Source organism: Theropithecus gelada, chromosome 3 (genome assembly GCF_003255815.1).
Source record: "Theropithecus gelada isolate Dixy chromosome 3, Tgel_1.0, whole genome shotgun sequence".
Taxonomy (NCBI): domain Eukaryota; kingdom Metazoa; phylum Chordata; class Mammalia; order Primates; family Cercopithecidae; genus Theropithecus; species Theropithecus gelada.
Window position 1 is genome coordinate 137,294,856 of NC_037670.1, and position 14,051 is coordinate 137,308,906.

A 14,051-nucleotide genomic window follows, 5' to 3' on the forward strand; every position below is an offset into this window, starting at 1 on the left:
AAAAGCAGCACTCATTTAAAGCGGGTCTATGTAAGGGCTGCTGACTCTGAGCTCAAAGTGTCTATCTACCATGGGTGAGGACAAAGGGTGTGCAATGTGAGGCAACAAAAGTGTTACAAATTCTTAAGAGTCCCTGCCATGTCACTATATACTTTGAAACTCAATTTACTCTATAATTATTCTACTAGCTATAAGATGCAAAGAACTGAAAATATACAGAAACCTACTACCCTACAACTTTTTAGAAGACCTCGAGTTTTTCATACTCAACACAATTCTCTGAAATACCACGTTATGAAATTTTATGGCTATCTACCTAACTGAAGTTCTAAGGAAGAATTCAAACTTGGTAGGCTAATGCAACTCAGATTAACCACAGACAACTTCAATTTAATGTTTTCATTAACACTGAAGAGTCTGCAGACTCTCACAAAGTGTGTTGACACTGAAAACTGATGTGATTCATAAAGTGAAGTATACTTAAATATATAACTGACAGTAGATGATGCAATTGTATATACTTTTCCTTCTTTGAACAGATTTTCTTTAAAAAATACTCTATATTAAATGCTACAGAAAATAATTAAAGTTAATGAGCAGGCATTGGTATCAAAAAAAGGGGAGAAGACATGTAAAGAAAATGTGGTAAATGCTATAAAAGAGATATGAACCTGATATGTTCCCTATATGCTACGTAAGGCATCCTGGACCCAAAACTTTTATTTCATATTATTTATAAAACAAAAATGTTTCAGACTCTGACTACTGTGTATACATTTTGTTAAAAGTCTGGTGGTTACAAAATTGAACAAAAAACATAGCTGGCCTTTAGTTATGAGAAAATTCCACTTCCCAAAATACTTCTGAAAGCTTAAGGTAATTTTAAAAATAAATGAAATTATTAAAACAGAATGAGATAAGCATTTTCATAATAGCCCATTTTTTGTTTTTATAGTATTTAAAATAATGGTATTTCAATTTTGAGCAAAGTTTTTCAAAGTAATCTATGATTCAGGTTCTAAAATCCAAAAAAATTAGGGTCCCCCAGTGACTAGTATACATATTTAAAACTCCTCTACCAACTCAAACTACATATATAAATATTAAAACTCAATTTTAAGGATTTGTTATCACTTAGTTATTAGGTCAACTAATAATTAAAAGATATACTATTTAAAAGGACAATATTTTTTCATTATTAAAAGGTAAATTAGGAGCTAGAAGTTCTTGAAGTTTGCATGAAAGGTCTAGTCAACATAGTATAAGAAACATTTAGGTCTTCAAGTTCAATCAGAACTCTCAATGAATTAATAATTAGCCTTGTGATTTATTTTAATATAATGGCATCTGTGAATGACTCAAAATTGTTGTGATTAATAACCCATTTTCTTACCAATTTCTTATAAGCGTTCTACAAAAAAATACATGTGTTTTAAAGTAAAAGTGAGAGAAAGAGAAAGAGACAGACAGGTACAAGGGGAAAGGGAGGCGTGGAGAACAAAATCTGCAATGGAGTACATACATTTTACTTTGACCAACTACAGGGAATTCACAAATTATTTATAGAAAGCACAATTTAAAAATACATGCTCTACAGCTTAAATTGTCTTACAAAATTCTAGAGAACGGTCACATTAATATGACTTCTATTTATTGTTATCCCATAACATTTAAATTTTTTTAAACACCCATTTAAAAAAACAAATTCATAATTTTAAACATGAGTGATGCCAACTTAAAGTTGCCAAACCAAGTTCAATATAATCAATGAACCAAATTATTCTGAATCTTATATCAAGATAATACCATAACTACTGCATTGACTAAACTCACCTTCAAAAACATATGTCACAACTAAAAAATAAATTAAGAGCTACTAATAAAAAGACAGCGACAACTAGGAAAGAATAGCACATTCATTAATTTTAAAAGGGTTCCATTTTTAATAACTTTGTGATTAAGATATTATTACACTGCAACTGCCTTTGTAAAAAAACAAATAGAAGGAAATGAATTTAAAAGTATTTTTGCTCTACATAACATCCAGAAGTGCAGCTCTAAAACAGTTTCAAACTCAAGTGAACCAATGGAATCCCTACACTATTTATTTAGAGTTGATACTATTCTTTCTTTATGAATTAACCTCTCTCTTGCCATCTGCTACAGCATTTTTTTTCCTTCAAAATGTAACTGAATTCATATTTTCTTCAAGAGGGTTTATCTGCCTCCCACTTTATCATCTTACACCTCCCCCATTTGCCATCCTTATCATACTTTGTCACTCATTTATACATGTCTATTAAAACCAGGTGTGATTTTCCCAATAGAAAGTATAAATGGAAAAGCAAAGACTACTTTTGATTTATAATTTGTATAAATTAGAGAAGTTAATTAGGGTGCTCAGCCAATGGAGGACAAAATATTTAAATTTTCATCATGCTCAAAAAATAAATGCCAAAAGTATAAACAAATCAAATTAGTTTCTAAGATAAAATTCAAACTACAGTTGATGGCTGTCAGCAAGTAGTAGTGACTCAAAAGCACAATTTAAATTTTTCAAAATAGTTACTGTTTTCAAAGTAAGAGTTCCAAGGTCAGTAAAGCAATAAATTCAACGTCATTTTTCTAGAGAGCATTGTTTTATTAAAAAAGGCTTTTCCATTTTGTGTTATTGTCAAAAGAAAAACCTGCAGCTGACAGTCCAGTCATATTCATTAAGTTCTTTAATAACAGTACACAGATCTTTTTGAAAAATTTATTAGCTCAAGGAGAAATGAACAGTAACACTACCAAATACATAATTACTTATATGTGAAAAAAATGAATAGGTGGTGCTAAGGTTCATGCATTTTTACATGCCAGAACCACTTGATTTTTATATACCTGATGTATATAAAAATATTATTTTTTCTCAATAACTCTATCCTAATTCTCCTTTTTAAAACATACAAAGCACAGAAAATAAGAAAGTTAGCAAGTATACATGTGATGCCATTTTAAGATAAGAATATATTTACAAACCATATACCTGATAAGGGGTTAATAGCCAAAAGATGAAAAAAACCTCATACAACTGAATAGCAAAAAAACAAATAATCTGACAAAAAAAATGGGCAATGACCTGAATAGATATTTTTCGAAAGACAACACAAAAAATGGCCAATGGGTATATAAAAGGGTGCTCAACATAACTAATCATCAGGAAAATGCAAATTAAAACCACAATGAGATACTACCTCCCATCTGTTAGGATGGCTATTGTCAAAAAGACCAGTGATAACAAGGGTTGGAGAGAATGTGAAGAAAAGTGAATCCTGTATACTTATGTTGGGTGTGTAAATTAGTACAGCCAAAACAGTATGGAGGTTCCTAAAACTACTATATGATTCAGCAGTCCCACTTCTGGGTATTTATCCAAAGGAAACGAAATCAGTATGTCAAAGAGATATCTGCAATCCTATACTCATTGCAGCATTACTCACAATAGCTAAGAAATGAAAATAAATGGAGGTGAATCTACAGTGAAAAGACATGTGGGACTGAGAGTATACAGAGAGACTGATTGCAAAGAAGTATGAGGAAATTTTGGCAGTGATGAAAATGTTCTATACCTTATTGTGGTAATGGTTTTACAGAGATGCATGCATTGTCAAAACTTATGGAATTATATACTTTAAATAGACATAATTTACTGTACATGAATCATACCTCAATAAAATTTTTTAAAATGATGTGCCACAAGCATGGTATATGTTACAAAATTAAAATTATATTTCATTAAATTTGAGGGCCATCAAATTCTCTACAAAAGCAAAAAAAAAAAAAAAAAGAGTATCAAAAGTCTTAAACTTTTAGAAATTCAGAACAATTTATTTGATTCTGACTTAGGCATATTGCCAAATACGGGACCTAAGATGCCTTATCTGTAGATGAACAGACTACCAAATTCAAGTTCAAAGCACCTTTAAGGGTCATTTTCTCTAACACAAGGTAAGCAAAGAAAATCATGACTAAGTGCAAACAAGTTCAGCTACCACTTCAAGGCATTAAAACAAAATGTTCGGAATTCAGATTGTCTCACATAGTTAAGCCATACACAGACCAGTCTTCTCAGCACTTGAGTACCTGATACAGTGACACATCTAAAAGTGGGATAAAAAACATCCAAGGTGTTCGGTAATTAAGAACCAAAAAGTAACCAGAAAACACAAAGTTTGAAAACCTGCATCTTATAGCCAACATGTTATGAATAGTCACTTCTCTAATGTGGGAAGAAAATACCACCAATAATTTGACATGCTAAAAATGTTGGACTTTTCATATAAAAACTTAGAAACACAAACAGCAAAAGGGACAAAAAAAAAAAAAGAAAAAGACAGTCATTTTAATACTGAGAAAACTACAGAACAGTCTAGGTAAAAATTCCAGGAGTCATTCAATCTTTAATGTCATAGTCCTTAAATGCATTGAAGCAGTATAGCTACAGATAAAAGAGCTGTTATTTTTAAATTTCTGCATTTTACAAGCTTAGTGTGTTTCCTATATGCCAAATGTTGTTTTAAGTGCTTTTCAAATATTAACTCATTTAATTACAATACCAATCCATTGAGACATATATTTTACTTTATAGATGAGGAAACTGAAATAGAGCGAGTAAGTAACTTTTCCAAGGTTACACAACAAACCTGGTAGTCAAAAGCTAAAGTCATGCTCCTAACCACAAACTCTGCTTCTCTTCATAAGTTTTTAATTCATGAACTTTTATGGATATGAGCAGAGCTTTGCAATAGAGGAAAGTACACAGACTCTACTAACCACAAACAAATGGTCTTTTGTCAGTCAAATGCAGTTATTTAGTCTGTGCAACTGCATTATTTGTTAGATTTCTGGCAATGGTTCTCAACTCTGGCTGCCAATTCTGGTTGCACATTGGAATCACCCAGAAGTTTCATTTAACTGGTCTGGAGTGGCAACTGGTCATTTATTTTAACATTCCCCAGATGAATCCAATGGGTAGCTATGGCTTAAAACCAACGGTGTATAGCAAGGTTGTGAGTTTAAAAGCCTGGCAAAATAATATAGAGAGCAAGGGGGTTGCGACAACCTTAAGAGTCCAATTTAATTAAAAAAAAATGCATGAATTGAACTTAATATCTACAAACATTGGCTCATGGTATATCTTCTGTTCTTGGAATAGCCTTTTATTATAAACATATCAATGATAAAAATACTCCAAAATGCAAGTCTCTGAACACATCCTATAAGGGAGATGGAAAGAAATCAAGAAAAAACATAACCCATGTCACCAACAGGTTATTCCCTTGTGAAAGTGAACTTCACAGATGGGTCTATGACCACACAGAGTACTTGCTTAGTTCAACTTTCAAACAAAAGGATTTATGAACAGCCTTTTGGAACTTGATTTTCATATGTTCAATTAAAAAGTCTTATCCTAATTTCTATATAAATGGAAATGGATACTCACATGCTGCTCTAAATGTATGAAGATTAACCATCTATTCTAAAATAACCGCAGCAATGGGTATTAGTGTATTTACACTTAAAGCACAATAAATCAGTATAGTTTAGTGGTTGTCAAATGTTAGATTTTATAACCAGTATAAATTTCACTTCAAATTTGAGAGACTGATATACTGGGGTTGCAAAATTTTTATCTGTAAATATAAATAAATACACAAAACTATTACTTTTTTTTTTCTTTTTTCAGAATGGAGTCTTATTCTGTCACCCCCAGAATGCAGTGGTATGATCTCGGCTCACTGCATCCTCCACCTTCCAGGTTCAAGAGATTCTCCTACCTCTGCCTCCCAAGTAGCTGGGACTACAGGCACGTGCCACCACACCTACCTAATTTTTTGTATTTTTAGTTGAGACGGGGTTTCACCGTGTTAGCCAGGATGGTCTCATTCTCTCTTGACCTCGTGATCCACCCACCTCAGCCTCCCAAGGTCTGGGATTACAGGCATGAGCCACCATGCCCAGCTCACTATTACCATTTTTATTACCAACATACAGAGAGACATACATTATACCCACTACAACATCTTTATGAGAACAAATAACGATACCATAATGACTGTAAGGATATATTTACCATTATATTTACAGAAAAATAGAATGCTATTCAGAATAACTTGGACCATTTAAAAAAGTAAAATTAATCTAATATACTCGATTTAAGAAGACATGGGCATAAATTAGAAAAGATGGGTATCCACAAGTAAAATTTTAAACTTATGAATATAAAAAGATAAAACTCAACTATCTGGAAATATTTATATTAGCTTCTTTTGTGTGTGTGCCTTAAATCTACAAGGTCTGGTGCTGTGTACTAAGGCTACAGAGATAAAAGGCAGAGTTTTACTCAAGGAACTAAGTTTAGCAGATAGACAAATGAATTGGCAAGTTATTAACACTATAAAGGTAGGCACAATCATGCTATGGAAGCACAAGGTAAGAGGGGTACTTATGTAGGGACCTTATGTAGGATTCTGTGCTAGGTGCTGTACACAACTGTGTTTGTGGGGATGGGGTTGTGATGATTAATAAAAACCCAGATCTTTGTTTCAAGAATTTACACTATAATAAACAGGACTAAAAGACCAACCACGAAGAGGTCATTTCAAAAGAGGCCTGAAGATCTGACTCTAAGCCACAATCCTCTACATTTAAAGTTGAAAATATTATGCTGCTAAACTTCCAGTACATCATTACTTCTGATTTAAAGAGGAACATTTGAGAAAATTTTACTTGAATCGGTGGCGGAAGGAAGAGGGGCAGGGATAATGCCCAGGAGTCATCCAATCCTTAATGCTACCCTGAAGACATAAAGACAGAATAGCTACGGTTAAGGCCTCTACTATTATTTTCATTACTTGAAGAGGGTAGGGATACTGTTGCTTTTGCTAATTAGCCAGGACTAGTAAAAACAGGAGCTCCAAAAGTACTGTATAATAAAACAGGAAAGTCTCAACTTAATTGTCAAATGTGGACAATGTATGAGATTGCTCTAGGAAATTTACAAGAATACTGCAAGAAGAGATGATTACAACAGGAACTATGTGACAAATATGCCTGACTTATTTAGACAGTATAGAAATGGCTCCCGAAAGACGGAAAACTAATATAAAAATGTGTCAAAACTATCAATGCAGAAATTTAAAGCTAACTTCTTAATGTGCGCCTTAAAAACAAGTAGCTCTTTACACAGAGGTGTAGCAAGACTACCTATTACTGAAAAATCATTAACTCATTCAGTTATCTCAACTGATGTTTTACTCTGTATACTGTATTTTTATGACAGAAATAAGTATTTCATAAGCACACATGAGTAAGGAATGAATGTGAAAAACAATTTGAACTCCCAGGACAAGCACATCCTTTAGTAAAGTACCCTGCTTTTCTTTGCAACAGAAAAATCTTAGTTCAATGTTTTATCAGAAAGTGTTCTTTCTGAGAAAGAATCACATGAGGGACATTAAATATGCAGATTCCTGGGCCCCAAATCTCAGATCCACCAAATTGGTTTCTGGGGACCTAAGAATCAGCATTTTAAAAAGTTCACTGGAAGATCCTGGAGTCCACTAACATTTTAAGAACCATTGCCTTAGATGCTCTAAAGCTGCAAACATGATATATACTTATTAAAGAAAACAAATGCACCAAAACCAACTGAAAATACTGATTTGATTCTGAAAGACTGGGACTCTTTGAAAATCAAAGCAAATCAATATTTTCTTAAGCAATATTATAGTAAACATTATTTTACCTTTTCTTGAGGACTTTAGGCTGTCACTATGATCACCTTCACTCTACTGTAAATGATGCATAAATGGCGGCAGATATAGTTCTATTACAGTGTTGGTACCCAGCACAGCAGACACCCAAACGCTGGGAGTACTCCCTGTGTTCTGTGATGGTTCCACTTTATTCTTCCAAACTCTTAACTACTGGTGTCTTCCAAGGATCTGTCCTCAGTTCTATATTATAACCCCACTGTGCAGTTTACTTGGCTCAAAGCTTCAACCTCCACAGAAAGCTTCCAAATTCTAAACTTCCAAAGGATACACTGCAAACTAAATCATTACCATTATCCCTATAACAAGCCAATCTGCCTGACTACCCTGTTCCTCTTGCCCCCAACCCCTACCATTTCCAAAGCGTATGCTAATAGCTATCTACATTTTCCCAGGAAAGAAATATTGGCATCATCTTTGACCCTTCTTTATTTTCACTAAAACTGCCTATTCTGATCTTCAAAGTCTGTCTTCTTCTATTTTCATCATCACTAGTGTTATTTAAGCTATTATTAACTTTGGATCAGGTTAGTATAAAAGCCTCCTTTCTCCTAGATTCCTCCTACTACAACAGCTGTGTTTCTCAACCTCTTTGTCCACTGTGTACTCTGGGAGCTTTTAAATATATAGATGTCTGTGTTCCACAAAGTTCCAAAGATGATACTGATGTGGAACCAAGGCTAAGAATCGCTATGTTTGTGGGTTTATTTTCCATTAAACAAGGAATCTGCACCAATGCTTTTGGCTTCTAGTGTATCTTTTCAACTGCAAAAAGCCCCTAAAACGATAACCTGTCACAAAGAACACTAATAATAACAAAATCAAACAGCTAAATACTAATGTACATTGTATACCTACATGTACTTCATTGAACTGACTATATAAATGGTCCCTTTATCTTTTAGTATTACTGATTACTGAACTCTTTTCATTATTTTTTCTTCTACTGGGAATGGCAGTTCAAACTCTCCTAGTGCAAACTTAACAGGATTTTCTGCGGACAATCTTCACCTTATTTATTTCACTGATCAGGCAAATACTCTATCACAAAAAGCTTTCTGATTCTGTATCAGAATAAGTATAAGAACAACATAAAAAGAAAACAGCAAAACCTCACTTGAGAAAATAATCTGTTCAAAGTTTCTTAAGGTCTTGGAATTGGTCAAAATTTTAAAGCAGCTATGTTCAAAGTCCACTGAGAAAAAAAAATAAGAAAAGTTCAATTAAAAGGAGTCTCATTCTAATTTTTAAAACAAATTTAAAACTTTGTTTCTGAAAAAATACCAACATTACATTCATTCTTTTATTTTTAGACTCTAATACAAAGGTTTTTCCCCTTCCCCCACAATTCTCATTTTAAGTGTTTGCTGCAGAATAGTCAATCACAAATGTATTTTTCAGCTTATCCTACACTGCTATTCTAATTCACCTGTTAAGATCACCCCCTAATTCCATGACCTTAAGAATACCTGTTTTAACCGTTTAGAACATACTTTTATTTTTTTGTGATTGATTTATAAGCTGCAGGTGTTTATGTGATAAACTGTTTTAAATCTGTTTGGTATGCAGAACAAGTAAATTAAGGAATTGAATAATTTGATAAAATGTCCCAAAGATATTAATAAGATAGGTTAAAAAAAATAAAAACGAAATGGAATTAAAAGTGTGCTTTCACTCCTGACAACTGCAGCCTTTTACATTTTCTTGGAATTTTTACATGAATGCTTTAAGTTCAGAAAGAGCAATGCCAGGCATAAAAGCAATCATTATAGGAACGGGTTCATGTGAATACGATTATGGGAAAAAAATCCTACAAAGACAACCAAAAACACACGTGGCTCTATTTCAGTTCTTGATGTGATACATATTTGTCAGGCTCATCTGATTAAATAATGAAGTCCCTGTTTGAAAAGCACAACTAGTTTTTTATTAAAAGGCTGTCTATAATATAACTCTTTTACATTTAAAATATTTTTGGTTTACATGGAGGTCAAATTTTAAAAATTATGTATGGCAAAGACAGAAAACACCTATATGTGCAAGCATATTTCCATTTATATAACCTCACTTTAAAAGACTGACTCTTAACTATCAATGGCAGATACCAGAAATACTCCTTCGCATCACCACTGCTAGGCATCTCCCTATCATTTCATTTTAGTAACTGCTTCAGATATGAGTGCTGCCTGGAACACACCTTTATCTCTAGTTCTCACTTTACCTTTAGACAAACTGGCAGAGTCTCTTAAGTGGTGACAGAGGGCAGGCCGTAAAGTGAGGAGTGAAAAGTGGTAAACGAAAAGAGTGCATTAAGCCTACTTGCTACTCTTTACAACCCTGTCCACCCTTCCCCAACTCAAGCCTGTTCATCATCATCAACTAGCATCAGTTGGGCAAACGGATGGAGAACAGTGGAAAAAAATCTTTTTTTATCACAGCAAAAAAGAACAACAAAAGTTATTTTCATTCTTTTTCCTGTTTTATTTTCAATTCCACTAACAGAGATAAGGGAAAAGAAGGCTCTGTTCTCCAACCTCCCAGTCATTATCTAGTCCTCACTCCTGTCCTTAATATTCAATGACCGTTTTGTCTCCTTATTCCACTCTAACTTATTTCCTTTCCTGCCCTCTCTCCCCAGAAAACCCTCCCCTCATATAGCCCCAACTCAGCTAATCATACCTAGCCTATGGATCATCCATTCCCATCAATTTATATCTTTTCCCCTAATGCAAATTCTAGAACCACTTCCTGCTTCCCATTTTCCCTCCTATTCTAACATTTGGAGTCACTAACACTAGGTTTGGAGTCGGGGATGGGGAACCTGTATTATTCCCAGAAAATATGTATAGTATTAACAATGAACTACCAAAGCATCAAGAAAGTTATTTTAATCTTTTTAGGACTCAGCTCACTCATCTGAAAAATGAAGAAACTATTAGATCACCACTCTAAAATCTGGCTGACAATTTCTAATTCCTAATAATAGGGATCTTAAACTATAGATCTGAGGTAGAATACAGGAATTTTCTAAGAGGCACCCAGTTGAATCTGCTGATCATCCATGTTTGGGAATCATTGCTAAATGCTAAGAGGTTCCTTCTAGTCTAAAACTCCAAGATCCTAAGCTGGAATTTTCACTGCATTTGCTGGTAGAGAAACTGTGATAAGAGTACAGTTTCCATAGTTATTGGTGCTATAGTTCAGGTATGTTACTGATTCAATAGGCCTCTGCAGACTGATCTAGCACTTAAGCACGCTTCAGATTACGGTAACAGCTGACTTGCAAATGAACTTGTAAAATATGTTTACAGATTAGGGACTATTACCACAATACTAAGTCCTCAAAGTAAAACACTAAAAATTATTTCCGTAGTATTATTATGTGCGCAGTGTTTTTCACAGATGGCTTTTTTACCACTAATATTTAGCCTATATGTCAGAAATAAAGGCAGAAGGAACATGCTCATTAGGATCACTTATTCTGCTAATTCACTGATGGGGCTTTGTATATCATTCGAGCAAAGCCTAGAGAAGTCTAGATCACTAGTGAAATTCAGGGTATTAAAACGCCTAAAGAATAGTCTCATTCAAATGTTTAAACTGCCAGGACTTTAACTCCCCAGAAGCATACTAGATCATTCACTTACGAACTACATGTATCTATTCTAGATCTGGCAACTTCCAATTCTCATTATAAACAAGGGTTCCTGTGGTTAATATTCAGGCTTAAAACATGTTTAAACGTGTGGGAACTAAGCACATATAAGCAGCACTTGAAGAGATGACACATTAGTGTGTTAATTTGAGTGGAACTTATTCATTTATGAATAATGAAATTATTAAAAGGTAAAAATAGAAATGGAATTCTATGCTAGTCATTTCTCTCTTTAAAAAGATGCACTTAAATTTGTACAAAATAGCAGGGCAAATTGCAGGAAAGTGTGTCCATTTATTTCCTAATTTCTCCAAATAACATGAAATCTACAGTGAATGCCATTATGTAAGAGCATTCTTTGAATATCAAGAATGATGCAGTTGTTGCTATGGTAACTACTCATTTTATTGACTAAATTGTGGGTTTGGGTAGCATTCTTTCAAAAAACATATTTCAACCTCTTAAGTAGGTCTGATAAGATTCTTTCTATTGTTATCTGTTAAACAATAACTACAAGCCGCATTTGGGGATGATTATTTAAGCAGCCTCTATTAAAAGCTAAGCTTGATTTGCTAAGGAAAGAAATCTTTAAAGTTTGAAAAACGAAACATATCAACTACATTCAAAAGAACAAAGGATACTTAGTTTTAACTTTCTAGAGTAGTTGAAACGTGTGTAAAAATCAACAGTAACATGATCTCACCCGTCTGTGTTCCTTCACTGCCATAATTTTCCTTCTAATCCTAAATTATTAACTAAGTATAAGACTAACACCAGAAGACTGCTGACTTTTCAGTTTGCAATTAAGCTAAAATGAGAACCAGTGGAAAGCTTTCTTCATTTCGGTACTTAGGAGAAGTCTCTGTCCTGAGCCTATGAAAACACAGAATTTTCACTGTCAAAATCTTATAAAATAGCTGTGTACAAAAGCCTATATTTAAAGATATCAAGGATAACTGTAGACTCCAACTATAAACACTCTTCAAGTACAGGCAAAAGCCACTAAGGCTTCTTCCCCTATGAGCTTCCATAGAGGAGGTTCTCACCGGAACCCCATCCATGGAAGCCGAAGGTGGGCTTCATCCGCACGTGTCTTCAGGGGGCTTCCAATCTAAACGGTATTTTCAGAACCTGTCCAGATCTCTTCCTCACCCGTCTAAATAAACAGTAAGACCAAGTATTTAAGAAACGGGACTGGGGGCCACGGGTGTAGCCCGTCCCCCTTTTAATAATGTTAAGTCCAGTCAGCTCAAAGGCCTGCTGACTTCGCAGCCCTGGAAGCCAACGCGAGGAAGGCTCTGCATGGTTGTAGGAATGAAGTACTAGGAAGGGGGTCTGATGAGGAAGCAAATGGACAGCTGGCAGGTCAAGCGTAAAAGAGGGACAACTCAGGTTTCTTTCCATCTTTTACAAAGGGATTTTACCTGTCTTGTTTTACCTTGGCGTCTCTTGGAAAAAGCGACCCCCACGTCCTCCGTGAGCGTGTATGTGTTTGTGTGTATCGTGACAACAACCTCAGCACCCCGGCTGAGGACGGGGGCTTGGAGGCGGTGGGGACTCAATTCCTTTACAGGCCTAGAACTCTCCCGAAGGGCCCTCGAAGAAAAGGGGGCGGGGAGGAGCGCGTCTGATGCGGACTAGGGGGCTCAGACCAGGCCCGTGAGAGCAGCAGCGGCTTGGGGGACGTGCAGATCCCTTAGGTTTTAATGGTGGCCTCTTTGGAGGAGGGAAGAGGTGACAAGGGGTTAGGGTTGATAAGGCCTCCCCTTCCCCCCTCGCTCAGCGCGCTGTTTACCTTCTCGGTACTTCTTGCGGAGCCGCCGGTGGACGCTTTTCACCACACCGGAGAGCTTCTCCTGTTCCAGTTTCCGCTCCTGCTCCCGGGGCGGCGGAGTGTTCGGGGGCCCGGCCCTCTGCCCACGAGCAGTACTTCGCCCTCCGGCCCCTGGCTCCATATCGCAGCCGCCGCCGCCGCCCCTCAAGCCCCCGCAGACGCTCCCCTGATAGAGGAGGTGGGGTAGGAGGAGGGAGCAGCGGAGGCAGCAGCCGGAGGAGGCAGAGGAGCCGGAGCGACAGCCTAGGAGGTGGACGCTCACCCAAAAGTGCAAGCTGATTGGTGGATTTTGAGGGCTGGGCGGAAACGGAAAAGACTAAGGGCCAATGGGCAGAAAGCGCCGGCGGCGAACCCGGTTGTTTGGGAAGGCGAGCAGCTGGAGGAGGCGGAGCTTGCGGGGGTAGGGAGGCTGAGGCAGTGGGAGCGCTAGGCCTGGGTGCTCATCTCTCCCCCCACCCTCCCCGGATTCTGTGCGCAGGCGCTGTGGCCCGGCCTCGGGAGAGGAGCTGTGAGCAACGCGCTTGCGCGTCTCAGTTTGCTTAGTTTGGGCTTTTTTACAGCCCGGGTTTCTGATGTCTTCCATTATTTTCACCCCCTACGCTTTATAATCTGTTGCGATGCGGCCGAGGTACTCTGCTTGAACCTCCGCTGCACCTTGTCACATATAGGTTCCCTTTAGTTACGTGAGCTTTGAGATGACGTTACACTTCAGGGAACTCAAGCACAAGCTTTCTAAGGCTCAAGG

General features: G+C 36.4%; 1 protein-coding gene across 1 annotated transcript in view; it reads right to left on the reverse strand.

Moving 5' to 3' along the window:
* BMT2 (base methyltransferase of 25S rRNA 2 homolog) overlaps window positions 1-13,581 on the reverse strand; it is a 113,593-nt gene extending 100,012 nt beyond the window's left edge. The window contains exon 1 of the mRNA XM_025381247.1: window positions 13,268-13,581. Within this exon, the coding sequence (XP_025237032.1) occupies window positions 13,268-13,427 (160 nt within the window). The 5' untranslated portion in view covers window positions 13,428-13,581. The remainder of the gene's footprint in view (window positions 1-13,267) is intronic.
* Window positions 13,582-14,051: the final 470 nt, after the last annotated feature.